Source organism: Falco rusticolus, chromosome 3, assembly GCF_015220075.1.
Source record: "Falco rusticolus isolate bFalRus1 chromosome 3, bFalRus1.pri, whole genome shotgun sequence".
Classification (NCBI taxonomy): domain Eukaryota; kingdom Metazoa; phylum Chordata; class Aves; order Falconiformes; family Falconidae; genus Falco; species Falco rusticolus.
Genome location: NC_051189.1, coordinates 17,846,528 through 17,868,710, shown reverse-complemented (window position 1 = coordinate 17,868,710; position 22,183 = coordinate 17,846,528). Strand labels below are relative to the sequence as shown.

Below are 22,183 nucleotides of genomic sequence, written 5' to 3'. Positions count from 1 at the left end.
GCAATATGTGGAAATAATGGAAAATGTTCAGTGTAAAACAGTTTAAATGTCAGTCAGCACAAATCTGTAGAAAACCAGGCATAATTTCTTCCACTGTTCATCTGATTGTTCATTATTGAAAGGCAGAAGGAAAAAAATGAAACAGGAAAGGAGATGTTGGCTCAGAAGTGCTAATGGCTTGGGGAATGGCAATGTCAACACTGGTAATCCTGGGTTGGAGGGAAATGGCACTGTGTCATCCTGAGCAAGGCAGAGTCTTAAGCCTGCAGACAACCCCATCCCTGTTTCACAGAGCTGGGCAAAGATGCTCCATTTCCCAGGGAAGCACCCAGAGCTTAAATGCACCCTTGAAAGTCAAGCAGATGCTCCAGTGCTTCACCGAATGGAAGCGAGCGTGCGGAAGCATCCCTGGTCTCTGTCGGGGCTGGGAGGTGTGGCAGTGGCTGTGAACGCAGAGCACCATGTGGTTGGGCTGGGGCATCCACAGTGTAACAAATAGCGTCTCTGCACAGCATCTTCTCAGTGGAGTACGTTTAGTGTTTCACAGCTCGTGTTTAGTGAGAGCCTGGTCTGCAAGGGTGCTTCATGGAGAATTTGTGTATGGACTGCTTCGTGTATGGAGAATTGCTTTACACTGGGTTTTGAGTACATGGAGCTGGAAGCTGCCATCCCTGCTCTTATCCCCAGCTGGAGCTGCTTCCTCTGGCAGTATATAATTTTGAGTTTCCATACGTATAGGAGTGGTATGGTCTGTGAGAGGCAGAGTAGCAGAAATATGCTCTAGAGACCTGCAAAGTATTCATCAGCTGCAAACAGAACCAAGAAGTTAGCAGCTGCTTTTACAGCCACTATTTCTGGCTCTTGTGCCAATGCATAAGCAGGAGGAGCAGGTTCAAGGGCAGCACCGAGGTGGTTATAAACCGTCCGTCGATGTTGGGTATGTGCCAATGTAACTGTAGTGGGATTTTACCTTGTTTGGTCTTCGTGTCTGCTGCGTGTTGGATGCATCTTGGCATTTACAGGCTTCAAAATGAGAAAATCTGCATTTGGTTAGACGTGAGATCATAGAATCACAGAACGGTTTAGGTTGGAAAAGACCTTTAAAGATCGTCTAGTCCACCCACCCCTGCCACGAGCCAGCACATCTTTCATTAGATTTCTAGTTCAGACTTTCCATTTAATATACTTATACAAAAGTCAGTGCAGGTCTTACCCACTATGCAAATCTGCACTTTCCATTCTCTTCCAGCTTGTAAACCCTAGTGCCTCCCCCACCCCATCCCAAAGACTCCTTGATTGTAAAAGATGAGTTTTCCATTGGGACTGGAAGTATTATGAATTCAGAGCCTTATCTGATCAGGAAGAGTAGCAAGTTGGAGTCAAGGATTGATTAGAAGAAGCATCTTGTCAAATAGGAGAATGGCGCTTTTTTTTTCTTTTTTTTTTTTCCTTTCTACTTAATGAAACTCTTCTGACAACTAAATTCCCCTCCTTCCCTCCACCCACTCCTGATGACTGTGGGTAGATTCTAAAACAACTGGTGTAGTTTTTCTTTGTGGTTGTTCTGACTGATGTTGACCTCAGATCCTTTGAAAAATATGTTTTATGGAATTCTTGCATTTGGGAACTTCCAAAACCGCTTTGACATATGAATCATGCTTAAAAATGCAATTGTTTTTTTAATTCTGTAGGGAGTGAAGTGCACAAATTAGGGCTTGATGAGAGTATCAGTGGGGTCACAGGAAGGCACCCTGTTTGAAAGTAATCTAAGGGCTTCTGTGACCTTTTGCCAGCTACTTCTGTCGATATTGAGTGAAAAAAAAGGTGTTTCAAGGAAATTTTTGTTCCAGAAAAGACTTGTTATGCCTCCATAGATCTGCTTCAGTTTCTTTGAACCCACCTTTCATCAAGACGCAAACCTTTGAAAGTGTTGATTTGCATTAACTCTTCCTTCTGCCTTTACTTCTACAACAAGGCAGTCCCTATAGCTTTATTTAGAAATCACCCATCATTAGTAACTGCAATCATTTTGTAGACATATTTACAAGGTAAGTGACAGTGGGAAGTAATTAAGTTTAATATAAATTGCACTCAATTTCAAATCTGCAGGCTCCAAAATAATAATTAATAGAAATTGCAGCTTCTATAAAAAGATGCAATATTTATAGCTGTATCTTCTTTCTTTTCCAGCTAAACACATTGAGTATAGTGGAAATTAAGATCCCCTGTCTGTTCAGTCTTACTTGTTTCAAAGCGGTTTTCTTCCTGTGGTGCACTTCACTGCAAATTTACCTGCTGCTTTTATTCATGGTGGGGAGATTTTTGACTTTTAAGTTAACGATGGAGGGTAGGAACAGTTCGGCATTGTCCAAAAGTCCTTGCAAATGCACGTAACTTGAGCTGTGGCTTTCTGCTGAACCTGTGTTTTGTAGATCAGTGCCTAACAACGGTGCTTTGTTTCATAGGTGTCATGCAGCTGACAGGTCTACTGGCAGAGCTGATGGTCACAGCCGGGGCGGAAATTCTTCATTAAAACAAAAAAACAGAGTAAAGTAATTGAGGAAGGTTGGAGCCACTTGTAAGATTTATTGAATTGATTGCTCACCCTGTCAAAAAAAAAAAAAAAAAAAAAGGTCATCGTTTGGGACGACAGCACGCTGCCAGCAGGTGCCATGGCTAGCAAAAGAAAGTCGACGACTCCCTGTATGGTGCGAACCTCTGAAGTCGTGGAGCAGGAAGGCACTGAGGGCGTAGAGGCTCCCAAAGAGAAGGGGGCTGGCACACCGCAGCAGGACTCTAAAAAAACCTGGCCTTCAGAAAGCTCAGTCAAGGACTGCGAAGTGGTTGAGGCAAAGCCCCCAGCTGAAAACCAGTCTAAGAAACCGCAGGGTGGTTATGAGTGTAAATACTGCCCTTACTCAACGCAAAACTTAAATGAATTCACAGAGCATGTTGACACTCAGCATCCAAACGTCATTCTCAACCCTCTGTACGTCTGTGCTGAATGCAACTTCACAACCAAAAAATATGATTCTTTATCTGACCACAACGCGAAATACCACCCAGGAGAGACCAACTTTAAACTGAAATTAATTAAACGCAATAATCAGACTGTTCTAGAGCAATCCATTGAGACCACCACTAACGATGTCGCTGTCACAAGCAGTGGCATAGAAAATGCAGAGTGTGAGGATTCACTTCACGGGGGAATTAGTGCCAGTAAAACACCAATGATGAAACTGGGGAAGCCTAAAGGGGAAACCAAGAAGGGACCTAAAAAGCCAGAAGAGGGAGTCGCGGAAAACCACGTGGATGGCACTCTCCCCCGCATCATAACTGAAGCCACTGAAGCTATTGCCTGTATAAATGGAGACCTTCTCCATGACGTGTTAGCCCACGTTATGCCCTCTGTACAGCTGCCACCAAATATTAACCTTGTCCCCAAGGTGCCGGTACCTCTGAACAGTACCAAATACAACTCTGCACTGGACACTAACGCAACCATGATCAACTCCTTTAATAAATTCCCTTACCCAACGCAAGCAGAGTTGTCTTGGTTGACAGCAGCATCAAAACACCCGGAAGAACAAATCCGAATCTGGTTTGCTACGCAGCGCTTGAAGCATGGTATAAGTTGGTCTCCTGAAGAAGTGGAAGAGGCAAGAAAGAAGATGTTCAACGGTACTATCCAGGCGGTTCCCCAAACCATCACTGTCCTGCCAGCTCCTTTGACAACTGCAAAAATGCCCCAGCCCATCATCCAGACGGCTTTGCCTTGTCAGATACTGGGCCAGACCGGTCTGGTTTTGACTCCCGTGTCAAATGGTTCAACTGTTTCCTGTTCACCAATTACACTTGCTGTTGCCCCCAACCAGGGGCAAAAGAGGACGATACAGACCTTATCAAGTGCCCCAGAGGCCAAGCGTCCTCATGTAGTTCAGGTGCCTGAAATTCCTGCCAAGCTGACGGCCGTACCCCTGACGCCAGCCAGCGAGCGAAAAAAGACCAAGGAGCAGATAGCGGAGCTGAAGGCTAGTTTCATGGCAAGCCAGTTTCCCGACGATGCAGAGGTCTACCGGCTGATACAGGCGACGGGTCTCTCCAGGAGCGAGATCAAGAAGTGGTTCAGTGACCACAGGTACAGAAGTCAAAGGGGCATTGTGCATATTCCTGGCGATCCTTTAGGGAAAGATCAAATAGCACCTTCAGCTGGTCGGCACGGCCGTTCGTTCCACCCATACACAGATTTTACTCCCCAGAGGTTCAAAGAGAAAACACAGGAGCAGCTTAGGGCCCTTGAGGAGAGTTTCCTAAGATGCTCTTTTCCTACCCAAGGAGAATTGGACAGGCTTCGAGTAGAGACTAAGCTGAGTAGGAGGGAGATAGATTCCTGGTTTTCTGAGCGGAGAAAGATAAGGGACAGCATGGAGCAAGCTGTCTTGGACTCAATGGGATCATACAGAAAAATTAAAGAACAAGGAACTCCCAATGGTGCAATAAGCCAGGCAGAACTGCTGAGTAGCTCTCAGCTCCCTGGTGCTTTGTCTGGATCCTCCACCACACTGAAGAAAACCCAGGAGCAGATTCATCTCCTGAAAAGCACGTTTGCAAGGACCCAGTGGCCATCACCCCAGGAGTACGACCAGTTAGCATCTCAGACTGGGCTCACAAGAACTGAAATAGTTCGCTGGTTCAAGGAAAACCGGTCTTCACTAAGAATGGGGTCGCTTAAATGGATTGACCAGTACCAGCAGCAGTATGCTGCTGATGGACATAACGACCAAAGCCAGAAAAAGGGCTCAAAACACTTTGAGAGTTCAAAGAACGGTAGTGAGGTGTCTCGGCAGCATTACCAGGAGCATAAAAAGCTGAATGAAGAGAATGGGGGGAAACTAGTGGTGAGAGCAAAAAGAGACTGTGAACCGCTGAAAGACTCTTTGTTGGGGAATCAAGCGGAGGGTATGGACAGGTTGGAGTGCAACAGCCACGACGGCCACGGCAGCGAGGAGAACGAGGAGCCAGCGGAGGTCAGTTGGGTGGAGGTGACAGTGGGTGAGGATGACGCTGCATCGGACTGTACAGACAGCTGGAGCCAAACGGCACCCGAAGGCCAGGCAGAGCTGGCGGACTTTGACTCTGAAAGTATATCTGGAGACAATTCCCACGTATAGACAGGTAATGCTGATGGTGCCCTGTTTCTCTGAGCCTGCCTCTGTCTGGGTGTGCTTCCAGCATCCTGTAGCCCCTCTTCGGTATAAATCCCTGGAGCCCATCCCTGCCGGATCCTTGTGCCTGCTGGATGCCTGAACAAAAGGGAGATCCTTCCTGCTTGTAACTTAAAGCAACTGCTTGGTAGGGGAGGGGTTAGTGCTGTTTGCCTTGTTTCTTGTCTCCTTGTGGGTCAAGTCCTGGATAAGGGAGATATTTTTTTTTATTATTTTTATTCTTTCTTGGTTTTGTGGCAATAAGTGACTAAACCTTTAACTTTCTGCCTTTGGGTGACATATGTCACCTCCGCAGCACTTGGTGTGAAAAGTACCAGCAGAGCTACACAAAGAAATAGTGACACTAGTTACTAATATGCCCCTTGCTAACACATCATTGATCTCCCATGAATAGATCCTGTGACCGTTTTTGCACCTTGGGTCCTTCCTTTGCAGCATCCTGCCCTGCTCAGAATAAAAGGTCACTGGGGGAAGGGCCCAGGACAGATACTGTTCTTTATGCAACAGCGAGGGGGGGGGAAAAAAAAAAAAAAAAGTTGTGGGGATTAAAGTGGCTCATGCAAATGTGCTCTCTTCCTCTTGCAGGTGAGAAGGTCTCCAACCTGGCTTTGTTCTGCCTGCTCACTCTAGAGGCTTAGGAAGTGCCCCAGACTAAGTTGTGTGGGTGTTTTAGCAGCTATTCTTCACAGGATCTTGAATTTAAAAGCAAGCTGCAGGGCTTTTCTTTAAGGGGGTTTTATGCAATCTTTCACCACGTGAAAGGATGTGTTATTTGGAGACCTGAAGCCTGTTTCTGATCACAGTTGCACAGGTATAAATCTGGAGCAAGCACCGTCAGCATTTCTTGACTCACATGGTAAATTGAGTTCATTGGAGCCTGTAACATTTTGTGCTCAGTATAACTGAGCCTGTCTCTCCCAAAACGGAGTCTCCTTAAGCTAGAACATCATGCATTAACAACCACAGTGAGAAAGCACCTGGTTTAGAAAGAGTAGTCTTCTGGTGTGTAATAAGTATAATGTACTTTAGCTTTCTTTTTTTTTTTTAAAAAAAAAAAGTATAAACATTAGATAATAAGAAAATACAAAAGCCAGGGCTGATGGAAGTCCCTCCACGCTTGTACTGAAGACTTTTACTGTTGCAGCTCCTATCTGTTGCAGAGGTGCAGTTTTCCTTAGCAAGCCCTGCTGGCTAGCCAGGAGCCTTCCATTTTCTTCCTGTGCAGTACTTGTCCAGAAGTATTCTGGACAGTTTCTCATGAGTTGAAAAGGGAAATCCTGCAGTGGTTTTATTTTGAACTATGAATTGTGTCAGCTAACTTTGAGAACTGTTTACACACCATCTGTATCGCAGAGTATCTTAACGCTCCAGACTGCAGTGCAAGGCACTGTCCTGCATTGTGCTTACACAAGTTGGTGATTAGGGATGTTGATGAGCAGGTTGTGTTAAAAGGCAGAGATTAAAGGGGGAAGGACATGGGAACATCAGCTGGAGGCAGGCACGCTGCAGTGCCACTGTTGTACAGCCACATCAGAAAGGAGAGCCAGGATCTGATCTGCCTTTTAAAATCAAATGCACAATGAATAAATGCATTGTGGAATTTTAATTTTTTTTTTCCCCAGGGTTGTTATTCCAGATCATTTCCCCTGTCTGGCTATAAATGTTCATATTGAGGAGAGGGAACAGACCAGGTGCTAGGAGAGGGAATGGGGAGGAGGGTGGGAGAGGGAGGATTGCCTGAAATCACTGTTTCTTACAAACCTTTTGTACCATGAAACCAAGCTCTGCAACAACCATCTTCCAGCAGCCTAGGTTTGGCGCCTGCATTTTTGTGCTTGTGAGCAGTGTTGGGCACATTGGTGTGCCCCTCCTTCCTCTGTGCGCTGAGATGCTGACCGTAAAGCCCCAGGGCTGTGGAGGTGCTCAAGTGTTATCAGAGAGGAATTTTAGTAAGAACTTTGATGTCAGTTAAACTTCTGCTGTGTTATCCTCCTGATGAGGAGCTTTCCAGTGGCTAGTCGTAAAATACACCTACTGAGAAGAGATGAGCTGGAGCAGGGCTTTTGCTGCGAAGACCATGCAGGAAGATCAGAGGACCGTTTTGTCCCCTGCTCTTTGCCCATTTCTCAGCATGCTGGCCTGGGGACTTGACAAAAGCCCAAAGTCTTTTTCATTTTCATCTGTTCTCCCTGTAAGTCTCAGCCCAGAAATGCAAGTGCCTGCTCTCTGGTGCCGGTGTGAAAGCTGTGTCACAGGTGTGACACAAAAGCTGGAAGCTTTATACCCCACACTGCCGGGACCTGTGGAGAAGTCCCAGCTACTGGCTCCTCTTTCCTTCAGAATAAGCTTTCACTCTCATCCTTGTGAAGCCTATCTGACATAATTTTTAACTATAACTTCGGTGGTAAATTAACAAGGCATTAGTGACCTCTGGGGTATGACTCAAAAGCAAAGACCGTGCACAACCAGAAGATGCCTGTTGTCATATAAAAGTCTGATTTATTTATTTTTCTTAACGTCATACTCCTTAGTACCTTAGAGGGGTTGTGTCACTGTCTTGGCCACACGTAAGAGGTGGACAAAAGAGCTGACAAGGGTCTTCTCTTCCTCTTGACCCTCTCACAGCCACAGTTACTTGAAACTCTCACTGCTGAACTGATGGGGCAGAAGCACGCTGCTTTGATATTCATGGGGTTGCTATTTTCTCAGCTTGATGTACATAGTTTGAAGTGAATGTTTCCTGATGATTGATCTCCATACGCCTGCTGTTGACTGAATTTTTTTGCAGCTTCTGTAAAATCCGAGCTGTTGCAGGCGATGTTGGTCACTCTTTGCTCTGGTGTGTAGTTTTATGAGTTTCTGAAACTATTAAGGCGTATTTGTGTTACAGCCTTGGAAAACTGAGTTTTTCAAAACTGATTTGTGTTCAGCAGATGCTGCTGCTGCAGTTAGTGGGAGTTTGACAAGTGCCTCATCTGAGCGAGAGCAGGATTTATGCCAGGCTCTGAAATACCAACCCTGGACTAAGAAAAGTCCCTGTTACTAAGTCCATATCTGAAGCTTTTGGTAAAACCTGATTTATCCCGCAGAGCAGTCAGGTTTCCTGAACAGGGGGGCTGAGAGACCTGTAGGGTACCAGGGCCTTTGAGATGTTGGGTGGCTGCTGTGGGGTGCACTAAAGCCATCACCGAAAATGCTCCAGATGCTGTGTAATGAGCCTTGAATCCCTCTTGTAACAACACCCAACTGCTCTATCAAGAGTATTTTAGCTCCCTTTCCATCAGTAGAGATATTCCTGCCTTCCAACAGCACAGGTCAAAATCAGGTCTGTTGTTCCCATTTGCTCAAGCCTGACAAATAGAAACTGGTCTTAAATTAAATACAGCAAATCACAGCTCAGACGTGAGAGCAGGACCAGAGCATGGAGAGTGGCTGGCTGCTAGTGCTGGCTTTCTTCACAGCATTGTCTCCCTGTGGGGTTTTCCCAAGATCAGTGTTTCCTCAGCCCAGAGGTTTTGGGTTTGGCTTTTTTTTGTCTCAGAAGTGTGCATTTTTCCCCACCTCCACCTTCTCCACTGTAAACTTTCTTTTTTAGACTTATCTCAACCTTCATTTTAAGCCCAAACCTTGTAAGAGGTAGGCATCAAAGTCCATGGCTCACAGTGGGAGCAAGGTTGGTGGGCGCCCCAGAAGATGCAGCTCTGGCTCTTGATGGCTGTCACCACTGTGCTGTGGAGATGTGCCAAAAGAAATCTGTGTTTGTGAGTTGCACAGCAGGAAAAAAAAAAAAAAAGGTCCAAAGGAAGGCACCCCAGCTTATGCTGTCTGCATTGTACTGGGCATCGGAGGTGGTCTGGGTCCTCTTGGTGTCTCCCACCCCTCTTGCACTGCTGTCGGAGCAGAGATCAGTCGGTTACTGGTGGCCCAGTGCATTCCCCTGTGTCTGAAACTGGTAAAAGTGAACAGCACTGGGGTTTCTTTCCTTTTCTGTCCAAGTTCGCATTTTTCTTGTAGTTTAGGGTTTCATCCATAAAGTTAGCTATAGTGCCCGTTGCTGTTATGGGGCTCCAAGACGCCATCCTGAAGTCGGTATGGGGTTGGCTGTTTTTGCAGAATTCGGGTCACCCTAAAGCATTTCAGGGAGTGAAGCAGAAGTACGGAGGACTTGCTGTTTCCCCCGAAACCAGGGAGGCGTGTCAGAGACCCAAGCTGTAATGCAATGAGGGACTTCAGGGGGGGAAGCAAAACCCAACACAGAAATTAAAATTTTCCAGTGGGTTAGGAGGAGCAGGGGGCTACTTGAGGAAAGATCACAAGGATGGGGAAGACTTTTGCCTTTGTGTTGCTGCGAGCCTGTGCCTTTTCACTGGGCTCGACCCGGTATTGCGTTCTGTGTTGCTGATGCCAGACAGAGCTCGCTGCTTCTGTGGGAAATAACAGACCTGGTAGCAACATTCGTAAAAGGTATAAAATAAGGGGTTAGATCAGGTTTCAGTAAGTGCTGCTGCAGGATGGGTGAGGAGGATGCTGCAGGGAAGCCGCCTCGTGCTGCTGCATGCAGCTCCAGCCTGAGTGGGTGCTTGCACCTTTTGCACGTTTACACCTCAGTGGGGAAAAAACATGTTGAACGTAATCCCTGTCATAGAGCTCTTGCTCTGTGCTGGGAACCGGGGATATGTGTAGGCGGGTGAGTATTTGGAGGTTGGTTTTTGGGGGGTTATTTTTTAATCTCTGGTCCATGGTGCTGCAGCCTTCGTGGCACAGGAGTTGTAGCAGAGCCAGGGAGCTGCTTTGCAGAGCACAGGCACATGCAATTTTTTTCCATTGCCTTGCAGTTTGTATGATTATTTTTGAAATTGAAATTATTTTTTTTAAAACAAAAAGTATTTAATGAGAGGATTTACTGGGGAAGAAAGACCTGGAGTCTTCTTGTCTTTAGCACCGTCTGTCCTGTGGTTGCAAAGTAGCTGCCCCCAACCCATGTGCATGTTGTCTTCGAGCCAGCATGAGGATCTGCCTGAGGGGTATAGTGGTGAGGGATCAGCAGGGTCAAGGCTGGGCTGTACATCACTCTTAGAAATATACAGGGGGTTGTTAGCTGGGTATTACATACAGCAAAAATCCATTGCCCTACTGCAGCATCAAGCTGCAATAGGGATAGGCTTCAAGGTACAGTTAATACAAAATACAGTGCTGTTGTGTGTGCAGGGGTGTAAACTGGATGCTGGGTTAGTTGACAGCTCAAATAGTTGTTCGTAGTGCCTTCAAAAATAATATGCTGCTTTTATAATTTTTGCAGGGGTACTCCTCAGCTGCACTGTCCTGACGTTGAAGGGGAAATCCTGTCTGAAAATAGAAGAAAACTCTATTTTCCTGCCTGGGGTGAGATAGCGTGTTGCGACTCCAAGTCTCAGACCGCGCTTGCTCTCGTGGAGCATCATCATGGGATCATTTATAGTGCCAAAGTCCTACTACTGCATTAAAAAAAAAAAGAAAGAGGAAAGGGTTCTTGTACATAAGTTTCTCCTCCGCTTTTCTCCCACCCACTTTCCTGCCCAACCTCTTCCTCTACTGGAACAGATTTATACAATGTGGAAATTTTGTTAACTTTTTAATAGGTGCAAGTTATTCTTGCATATGATGCCATTGCAAAATTTGGGGGTTGGTTTGGGGGAGGAAAGTGTCTTGTGGGGGAGGGAGAGGAGATTTTTTTTATTATTATTATTATTTTTCTGAAGCGTTTTGAGACAGATTTGCAGTCTTTTGGAGTCTTGTTGGTGCGGATCAACGTCTGAGCCCAGATCCCCACCCCGGTTTACATTTCAGCCCACTTAAACGCATTACGGGGTTGGGGAGGGTCATTCTGGAGTGGTTGGGGTTTGTTGTTTTTTCTTCTTCTTGTTTTGACTTTTTTGTTTTGTTTTATGGCCACTTCCTACTGGTTGAAGTATTTAATTCTCTGCTTTTCCATGCTCCTACAAGGCAAGTCTTCTCCAGCTCCTGTATTTCACTTTTCACAAGCCAGCCCCAGCTGTGGGTCTCTTAAGATTTGGCAAGAATGCCTTTTTTTTTGTTGGTTTTTTTTTTTTTTTTTTAGCACTTTTTGTTTAAACATGCCATACAACCCCCAGGGGGGTTGGAGTGAGGAAATTAAGATGCTTCATAGTCTGAACTCGTTTGTGTTTCTTCAGCTGGTACAATGATGGACACCATAACCACCAGTCTGCCCTCCAGCTTTAGATGTTGTAGCGCACAACAGAAATTTCTGATTAACCTCTGCCACTAAATTTTTTTAGATCAATCCTAGGTTCCCGAGTGCACTTTTTTTTTTTTTCCCCAAATACTGCTAATTGGATTTGTGTGGGGGTGTCTGTCTGTGCATGTGTGAGGAGGAGGAGGAGGGAGAGCAGGAGCGTGCGTGTGTAGACGAGCGGGTGCAAGAGCTGTCCAGTGCATTCCTCTGACGAGCTGGGTTTGGAAAACTTACCCACCTTTCAAGTACACTGCACAAAGAGGATGCTAGGGAGTTTGAATAAATCCAACTTTTCTAACTTGTTGCTCATTTGTTGTAACTCAATAAAACAAAGACTAAACATTTTGGTAACCTTTTCATAGGCTCTTTTTTTTTTAATGATGATTTTTATTTTAGTTCATTTCAAACTCAACCCCACCAGCTCTCCCTGGTGCACAAGAGCTCGGTGTCTTTAGAGCCACGATTAGGGGTTTAACTTGTTTTGCGGTAATTGGCTTGGCAAACACTAACCAGATTATTTATTTCCCCAGTGTCAGATGGCTCTTTCCCATGCAGGGGGGTCAGATAGCCCCTGAGAGTGAGGATTACGGGGATTTTGTTTGCAAACACAACTTGAATGAGTGAATGAATGAAAGAAACGGTCCCCATGACTCACCCGTACGGTTATTTTTATTAATCATCAGCACAACGTTTAAGTGTCGAGCGAGGTTTGCAGTGGGCGGCAGCAAGCACTTTGCGACTTTCCTTGCAGTAAAGTCATCTAGTTTATTGCTGAAGAGGAGTGACTGGATGGGGCAGCATTTGTACTTGCTGCGTTTGCATGTCCCGGGCCAGTAGCAAGAGGTGGGGAAGCAACCTCTGCTCCTCCATGGGCAAAGGCAGCATGACAGGATGCGTGTGTCCCATCACACGTGGCACTGATGCCCATGCAGTCATGCCCATACCCCCCATGCAGGTTGTCGCAAGCATCAGGTGGCTGCCAAAAAGAAAATGCCTTTGAGGATGATCCTCCAGGACTTCAAAGTTGTAACTGAAACTAATTGCTGCTTCTGTCTGCTTTGCTTACATGAAAGGATGCTAATATTTTAATTGCCCTTGTGCAGTTTTTAACAGCCACTTGGCGGCTTAATATTCCAGTTTGCATCTCTCCTGTCTGATGTGTGTGTACGTCTTGTGTGTCTGGAGCGCTGACCTACTTTGCTTTACCAGCAGCGCTCCCAGGGAGCTCAGCAGGAGGTTTAGGAAGAACAAGACCCACCTGGGTTTTTCAGATTTGTGTAGCTCCAGACATGGTGGGATTAGGGCCCAGGATGGAGCTTCTTAGGATCTCTGCAATTCAAATAAAACAATAGCAGCGGCCCTGGAGTCTGTCATCACACGGATAATAAAACTGAAGCTCTCCCACAGCAAACAAATAGGCTTGCAAAAGGCTGGCGCAGCATTTGGTGGCATTGGCAGGCTGGTGACACAGAGGAGGTTTGTGCAGGCAGGTTGTGGTGTGATACCAAACCTTCTGATGCCAGGTTCCACTGGGGAAAGACGATCCAGTGGCCTCTCTTTTTTTTTTTCTTTTTTTTTTTTTTTTTTTTCCCCAACTTAAAGCAACCCAGGTCCCCACAAAGACTGCTTCAGCGTGGCTGCAGGAACGGGTTCACAAACTGGGCATGGCAAGCAGGCTTTGGTTTTAATTAATACGGATGCAGGGACTGCGTTTCTAGTAGAGTCCAAGCAGCGAGGCACAATCGGGACATTGTTTGTGCACGGCAGCCATTCGGGACAGCTTTGGCCATGGGGTTTCATTGCACACGGATGAAAATAGGCTGCTGACACCAAGTTTCCTCCCACACAGCCTTGCCTGCCGGGTGCAGGAGCCTGGCATTTGCATCACGGAGCCCTGCACCTGGCAAAGCCCCACAGTGCGGAGCTGGCTGGGACCCCTGGCTCCAGCAGCCCCTGGTGCTCAGGTTTTGATTGACATCCTTCACAATGTGTTTTAACCTAAGTCTCTTGAAAGTGTTCTAATCGGAAGAGATCTAAACACACAAAAAACCCAAACTTCACACTTGTTTTTTAAAATGTGGCTTGTAGAAAACTCCATCTCTCGGAAGTCAGGAACAAGTTGACTCTGCTTCCTTAAATTGTTCTGCTTCTATGCTGACCAGAGGATGGGTTTTTGTTACATATACACTTTACTTATCCTGCCTGGTCCATAAGGCGCAGGGAAAGGTGCTGCTCAGTAAATGAGCTGCTGTTAACTCGTTATTGCTGTCAGATCTGGGGACTCCCAAGCGCGTAATAACACAGGTACAATTTAGGACAGGTCAGACAGAAACTTTAATAATTAAGTGTGATCACAGTGAGAGACCACTCAGACAGCAGAGAATAACCGCAGCACAGAATGGTTTGGGTGGGAAGTAACCTTCAAAGATCATCTCATCCAACGCCACTGCCATGGGCTGGGACATCTTTCACTAGGATCAGGTTGCTCAAAGCCCCATCCAGCCTGGCCTTGGGAAATTCTGGGGCAGAAACTTCAGCGTATAGGACCTCCCTACAGGCTAAATGATTTGTTCTTCACAAATCCTTTGCAGTTGCAGGATTCCCTCTCAGAAGAAAGGGTGACCCAACACAGGCTGAAGGGGGGCCAAGCTGAGTTATGCAAGAAATCTGAGTGATTATGAGCATAATGATAATTATGTGGTGATAACTTAAAAAGCTGGAGAAATAACATAGGTAAAACGGAAACCAGGATAAGTAATACTTGTGCGTTATATTCACCATTAGCAGAAATTTAACCACTGAAACTTTCAGTGTCATCTTCTTGTAGCCCTCAGATATTGTTAGGTAGCAAGCAAAAAGATGCACCCTGAAATCTTACTAGCTTACAGAACGGGAAAAAGAATTCATTTCAAAGGCACATAAAGCAACACTGTAGGCAGTCCGTTTGGCACCCTGATAGTAAGGAAAGCCCACACCAGTGGTGGAAATGAACTTTTTTTTTTAATCATCTGCTGAGGAAGAACAGAGACCTGAGACCACTGAGACGATTGAAAGGGAAGACTTCTGTACTCACTGGATCAGTAACTACTGGAAAGCAGTTATGAATGGGGCCTGTGGCTCTTAGGCATAATTCTGAAAACACAGTAAAGCAGGAAAAGTGGATGTATTGGGAGCAAGAGAATGTGAGATGCACAGCGAAGGAATGCAAAAGCAGCATTAAAAAAACCAAGGCAGAGTTTCTTGGGTGTTACACAGCTGAACCATATCCCAATCAGATTACTGCAAACTCAAGCGAGGACAGAGGTAAGAGCTGAGTGACCGGGGAATTGTCAGACCTAATCACACAGCACACATCTTGAGTGCAGTAAGCAAAAGCAGGGTTTTTCCACTGTTTCTCCAAAATGGTAGTTCTAATTATATTACAATTGTTATTAAGTGTACTGTGAAAACCACACGGCCAGCAAATTGACTCAGGTACAGTAAATGAGACATTTAAGAAGCTGCTTCAGTACGCAAACTTACCCTCTCCTTGCTCTGTTTTGATCTTTCTTAAAAGTCTGGATCATCCCAGTGCAATATATCCAGTAAAATCTAGCATGCAGCAATCTTAATCTAAAAAAATAAAAAAAAAAAATCATTGTTTTTGCAACACATCTAGGCGTTATTATGAGTTAGTTAAAGAAGTAATAATACCATTACCATTAACCTGAGTCTATGGACAGAGAAACTGGGAGATGTGTGCAGTTGGTCAGACTGCAGAATAAACATGCTAAAGGTAAGAGCTGGAGTTCAGCTTGGCCTTATCTTGACTTCTCAGCAAGGAAGATTCATTTTATATTTGTATCAAATCATTGCCATTCCACTGGCATTTCTTACTCTTTCACCCAAAGCTTTGTCCTTTGCCAGAGCCACTTGCAAAGTGGGGCTCCTTGGGGACCCGCATCCTGTACGATCCCACCAGGACACCCCTCTCTTCCCCAGTGCAGCTCTCTGGGCAAAGCTTTCACCTTCCTGCCTTCATTCCCTCCACCTTTCAAGTCTCTCCTGTCTCCTATTTCCAGCGACCCTCCTTTTGGTCACAGTTTAACCCCAGCCGGCAACTAGAGCCCCACGCAGCTGCTGGCTCGCTCCCCCCGCAGCGGGCAGGGCAGAAGAGAATAGGAAGGGTAAAAAGGAGAAAACTCATGGGTCGGGATAAAGACAGTTTAACAGTTAAAGCAGAAGCCATGTGCACAAGCAAAGCAAAACAAGGAATTCACTCACCACATCCCATGGGCAGGCAGGTGTCAGCCATCCCCAGGACAGCAGGGCTCCGTCATGCGTAATGGTTACTCAGGAAGATGAACACCATCAGTCTGAATGTCCCTCCCTTCCTTCTTCTTCCCCCAGCTTGATGTGCTGAGCATGCCATCCTATGGTATGGAACGTCCCTGTGGTCAGTTGGGGCCAGTTGTCACGGCTGTGTCCCCTCCCCACTCCTTGTGCCCCCCCAGCTGCTCGCTGGTGGGGTGGGGTGAGAAGCAGAAAAGCCCTCGGGGCTGTGTAAGCGCTGCTCAGCGATAAACAAAACATCCCTGAATTAGGAACACTGTTTCCAGCACAAATCCAAAACACAGCCCCATACCAGCCACCATGGAGAAAATTAACTCTGCCCTGGCCAAAGTGAGCACAGGGATCCCCACATGAGGCACCAGGTGCCCCCCCCCAGCCCGGCTGGCATTTCCAGCCATTGCTGCAGCTGCTCTTTTATTCCCACGGAGGGCAAATTTCCCTTTAAAGCAGGAGCTCACAGCGTGCCCCAGGGTGCTTTATAACACATTAACATGTACGTGTGATTAAATCCCTCTTGGCATTAAGAGCATCACTATCTCCTCAGCTTGAGAGGAATGGAGCCATGCAGCCTCTTCGGCCTCCCTGAACTGCTCACACCAAGTCACTGATGCTAGAAGGCATTTTGCCACGCAGCGGCATTTAACATACACCTGTACCTAAATGGTCAAATTTGACATATTTTGCTTTTTTGTCCTCCCATAACCCCTGCAGTCCCCCTCCTCTCGGCACAGGGGACATCAGTTAATGCTGGTGAATGATGATGCAGCTCTTCAGCGAGGTGGAAATACCTGACTTTGCCTCCTGCCTCGCTGCGCTCCCAAAACACAGATTAAACAGCAACATCATGTCTTACCACCTGTTAAACCTCTTCATACATGGATCCTCCCCAGCATCTATTCAGCGTAACCAGGGTTTCACACAAATTCAGGCTTAATTTGGCAGCACCGATGGTCCATTGTCTACAACTCTGCTCCAGGTTCTCCCCAAGGTGCTTGGGAACATTTACTTGGGTTGGCCATAGCTTCAATTGTTGAGCCCCATGGGATGGCTGCTGCCTTATCCAAAGGGCCATGTCCACCCCATGCTCTCTCCCAAAACTGCCTCCAGCTGAGGGGAGGATGCTGAGCAGGGAGGCTGGCCCTGACAAGCCAGGGAGGCTGCCTGCAACCAGGAATTTAAATCTGCACTAAATTTGATCAATTGATGTAGTTACTAGTTTTTACTTGTGACACATTTGGAGATAGAGCTAGGCAGTGCACATACTAAGAGCAAGGAGACACATCTGGAACAGCTGTGACAAATAGGATGCCAGAAGTTTTGGTATCATCAGCCCCATTATACAGCGGGCAGGCAGAAGTACCCCAGATGGCAAAGCACAGCTCCAAACCTGTTCTCCAGCCCAGATGCAGCTACCACCAGGCTTCAACCACAACCGGGCAGTGGGAAAAGAGCATCTGGGTTGGGGTGGGAGGTCTGCGGGTTCAACCCGCTCTCCACGATGCTGACACAGCCCAGGTGAAGAGCCCAGAGCCAGGAGCACGAGCCAAGACCTATCCCCTCCATCTGAAGGGCAGCATGCTCGAAGGCTCCCTTATTAGGGATTTAAACAAAAGGAATTTTAATCTTTTTTTTTTTTTTTTTCTTTTTAATGTCAGCATTTGAATGTGGGGGGATGGAAATTTTAACATGAAGCCACACGCTGTAGGTCATGGAAAGGCAAGGCAGACATTGTCTTCAGTAATATTAAAAGGAAGACCAACCCTGCTGTGTCAGAGCGAAAAAAATGAATACTTCTTTTGATTGGAAAGAAAGTTTCTCCATGCCCGGTTGCAGTGCAGCATTGCACAACGGAGACTGCTGCGGCTGGGAGCAAGGAGAATTAATTACTTTGCTTTTTGAAGCATGGGCTGCTCTGCTCTGCTGTGCCAGCTCCAAGAATGATAAGCACTTATCCAAAGAGTGCAATTTTGTCCTCTGGTGCAGGAGTTCTGCCTGTCTAAATCACAGGAGGCTGCTTTTGTTTTCTTCATACTTGGCCTATGCTTGACCTGGGCAGCACCACCACCTTTTCAGCCTCACAGACACCAATTTTGTGCCACCCGAGAGGACACCAGACCAAGCATCGGCGTTGACCACAAAGCACCATGGTGTAATGGCAGTCGGCACCATCCCAGAGTGCTGGTGACCGTCACCACAGCACATTACAGCTCCGCAGCACAGGCAGAGTTTTGCCAAATACAAATTTATCTCCAAACCACCTCCTCTCAGGGGATTTTGCTTTCAAGGGCATTTCAGCATCTAAACAAAGATGAAGTACACCTCTCTCCGAGCAAGCAGGTGGTGGGGTGGTGGCACTGAAGGATGTCTTCAGCGTTTTGTCCTCAGCTGGGCAGCAAGTCATGCTGCAGAACAGGCTTATTGATGATGCATTTGGCCTTTCAGGGGGTTGAATTGTTTCCTTGAGTCTCTTACCCCCCTTTATTCATTTAGAAGGAGGTATTTTTTTTATACAAGTGACTTGGAAACTGAAGTAATACAGGTTGCTGAAGCTTTCCTCCTGGGCTCACAAATAACTTCCAGGTGGCCCTTGGCAGCAGAAAAATGGTTTCATTCCGTAAAAGCACCACCTACCAATTCAGGATAGCTGCAGATGCTGCCACACTGACCTTCAACAAGCAAAATCACATGATGTTTACATTTTCACCATGGTGTTGACATCCCTTCTGAAAAAGAGCAATTCCCACCTCTCCCAGGATCACCGTTTGTGGCTATCTGCAGCCTCAGCCTGACAGTTGTAACTCCTACCTCTCCTCCTAATCATGAATTTTTGGCAAAAGCTGATGATTTACCTAAACCGTTGCAAAAAAACCAAAGGACACAGGCACAGGCCAGTTTTTACATGAACAGCTCCTGCTGGCCTGCTGTTAACACACTATTCCAGCAATACCCCACAAGCCTCATCCCAGTTCTCTGATGGTAGAGCCAAAACCAATGTCTCCTCAACATCCTGCACACTGAAGTTCTTAATTCATCTTCACAGCATCAATATTTTTTTTAAAATGTAACAAGCAGACTAAATATAAGAGCTACTCGGAGCTTATCAGGCTTTTGCCATCCATTTCTTGATGCAAGCTAGAACTGCCCTACTTCCCATGCCTTGCATAACTGACGTTAATTTGCTGCTCCTGAGTCACAGCCACCAGCACCTAAGCAAGCCAAGAAACAAGCTCACAGACAAGATCGATCAGCACTTATTTGAAATTATGTTCTTCCTGAATTACCATGTGCAGATCATTTCTTAATTGACACTTACGGTTGTTCAACACTACATCGATGCTTCAAATAAGACCCAGACTACCAGTTCTTAAAACTGTCACCATTCAGGTTGTAAGAGATACAGACAGATGATGTACAGGAGTGGGGGGAAAAAATTTTGCCCACAACCTATCTGTTGCAGCTGCTATTCAGAAAGAGGGCTTGCAGATCCAGGGCACCAACATACTTTATTCCAGCCTTCTCCCTTCCCACCTGCATTCACCAGCTCTTTACTGGGTTTGCAGTACCAGTCAGTGGCTGTTTCCTGGCAAACATGTAGCAAAGCTGAAGCCTGACACACAGTGGCATTCTCTGAAATAAACGCAAGTCCACAGAATTGCCCTCATTTGGGCAACATGCAGTTTACAATTGCTCCCTGCCCAGCAAGGAACATCTAAGAGTAAGCGAGCTTACCTTCAAGCACTTACTTCAACACAGCTTGCAATTTTAAGATATTCCTCTGAAAAGGGGAAAGACCAAAGCTTTATAGGCCAGATAGCAAATGATTTGGCCCACTGATTCATTTCCACCTTGGGTCAAAAAAATAGCAGTGATGCAGTGACATATGCATACAGTATGAGTGATCCTGGCAGTGCCAACAGCGCTGTATTAAAGATCACCAGATATAAAGGAGGTGCCACATGCTGTCCTGCCCCTCGTGCTGGCTGGAGGCAGACCCACAGCCCTGCTGCCAGGCTTTTCCAGGGCCAGGTGCTCCTCCCCAGCTTCTCCGCTGCCTGGCCCCTCACCTTCTGCTGGAGCCCCCACAGAGAGTGAGCAGGAACAAGCCCATCTCTACGCATTAAAAAACAAATCAACCTGTACGAGGGGGACTGAATTCCCTCTAGCCTTTCAAGCTATGGAGGCATCAAGACAAAACTATTCTTGGAGCGCCTTCCCCGAGGCCAGGGTGCTGCCTCCATGGTCAGAGGTGCAGTCGCTTTCCTGCTTGCTACTCTTTTCCCTGGATTCCTCCTGCTTTTCCTCCCCTTCAGTAACACGCACACGCATCCTCTCTTGGAGCGTTTTTTTTTCTTTCAACAATGCAGCCAGGGGTCACAATTAATCACAGAGTTTTCCATACTCCATTTCCCTGCTCATTGTCCTGTGCCGCTTGTTGAGAACCTTATCTTTATTAGCTGGTCTTATCACGACTCGGTTACACATTAACAGAAACTCTCCTTACTCAGCAGGATTTCCTTAGGATGGCATTGCTTTCGGCTTCAGAGAGCAGCTCTGTGGAGCGAGCCGCTCCGCTACCGCCAGCCTAGGAAGTCACTGATCTCATTTAAGATGCACGAGGGGACACAGAAAGCTGTAGGATGACTTTGAGGAACTGGCAGGAGCAGATTTAGAGGACAAAACATTTCTATGGGGGAGTGGACACGTTAGCTTATGTTGTTTGTGTTGGCATTAAATTATACAGCAATTATTTGGTCCCAGTGAGCTGTGCTCTAATAGCAGATACAGAATTATCTGAGATCCTTCAGCACAGGGATTGCATCCAGCTAAAACATCCCCCTTATCCACTGAGCTACTCATCCAGATAATACAGCTGTAGGGCCTATTGTTATCTGTCTGCTTTCAAGAAATTAGACTGATACAGTTCTTAGAGATTTACTAGACCTTCAAGTGCAGTATCACCGCACCATGTACACCTCAGAGGATTTTTCTCCTTCAAGGCTACTATCACCTTGCCCAGGAAGGCTAAATGGCATCAACTCGTATCAATTGCTCTTACTTTTTCTTCTTTTCTTAAAAAAAAAAAAACCATCATGCAGAAGAATTCATTATCTGAAAAGGACAGTGATGGGTGCAAGAGAGGGGGAAAAGGCATTGTTAGAAATGAGAAAAGCTGTCTCTTAACAGGCGGCTCTGTGAACCCAAAAAATCCATCTCTTGTGAAGGCAATGGTCCGTCCAAGGACTCCACAGCCTGATGAGACTTCCTAGTGCCAGACAGTCTAGGCAGGAAACAAGCAGAGATGACCGCCTGGCTAATAATGATAGCTTCCCTCTGCTTGGGAAGAGTGGTAGGTCTGCTATGACATGCTTTTGCCATGGCCCATCACACTCCCCTCTGCTCCCAAAACAGCCCACGCACAACTTCATGGGGTGGCTTTGAGGAACAGAAACAAGGAGAAGGTTTGGAGGATTGATTAGACACTCTGATAACACAGCTAGAAAAAAAATGGGTAAGACTGAAAGCACAAAAGCTCTTCTGAAATACCAGCAGCAGGCTTTAAAAGCACATATGGCATTTGAGGACAATTACTCTCAGTTTAACGAGTTACATTCATCAGACCATCTGAGAGAACAAGTAGCTGAACCAGTAGAGAAGAGTTATTAAACTGGTTGTCACCTAAGGGGAGGAGGGGAAAAAAAAAAAAGGAGATTGGTAATTTACTGCCTGCATGACAGCCAACAAGGGAGGCAAGAAAAGATTATAAATTGCTGTAAAACCAGTATTGCTACTGGGAGCATGATTTTAAGTATAAAGACTCACTTTCAGAAAATGGTCTGGAGCTCTTCTTTATATGCAATGGCTGTCACGGCAATGGATGAAGAGTCCCTGTTAACAGCCTGCTCAGGCTTTCCAAATTGATCAGGATTTATGTGTATTTAGGTGTATCTGATGATTCCTGTAAGTCTGCAGAACAGAGGCAGGGTGTGCAGGCATGATGCAGTACAGCTGAGAATACCCCTCCTTCTTCCTCCTGTGCTATTGTGAAACATTTGGCCTTAACTGTTCAACTGCAGTTTCAGATCAAAAAGAAGGAAAGGAGATTTAAATGAAGTAATACTGCTCTAACTAAAATATACAGGAAAACTAAAGATCAGATTGTAACTACCCCAGTGAGAGCAGCAGACACGTTAAGAAGCTTTCACTAGGAATGCAGAAACTCTCACCCCGGAAGCTCTAGGTTCTTAAAACCTCTATGGGCACTCACTCACAGAGCAAAGGAGACAGAAACCTGTTGACAATGATCCAAGTTAGGCATTTTTCCAACATGCAAGTCCTTTCTCAGGCAAGGGTCACAAATACAAATTTTTTTTAT

At 46.1% G+C, this 22,183-nt stretch overlaps 1 protein-coding gene and 1 long non-coding RNA gene across 5 annotated transcripts in view; one reads left to right on the top strand and one right to left on the bottom strand.

Annotated features, from left to right (window-relative positions):
• Positions 1–11,829, top strand: part of ZHX2 (zinc fingers and homeoboxes 2) — a 76,618-nt gene extending 64,789 nt beyond the window's left edge. For all 4 annotated transcript variants that reach the window (XM_037378667.1, XM_037378669.1, XM_037378668.1 and 1 more), the window contains 2 exons: positions 2,466–5,175; positions 10,525–11,829. In XM_037378667.1, coding sequence (XP_037234564.1) covers positions 2,673–5,171 — 2,499 coding nt within the window. In that variant the 5' untranslated portion in view covers positions 2,466–2,672 and the 3' untranslated portion in view covers positions 5,172–5,175; positions 10,525–11,829. The remainder of the gene's footprint in view (positions 1–2,465; positions 5,176–10,524) is intronic.
• Positions 11,505–16,016, bottom strand: LOC119143980. Its single transcript, XR_005102914.1, has 4 exons — positions 15,742–16,016; positions 15,001–15,090; positions 12,737–12,807; positions 11,505–12,454 (listed from the first exon to the last, which is right to left on the bottom strand). It is a non-coding gene; the product is annotated as an uncharacterized LOC119143980 (long non-coding RNA).
• Between the last annotated feature and the right edge of the window lie 6,167 nt (positions 16,017–22,183).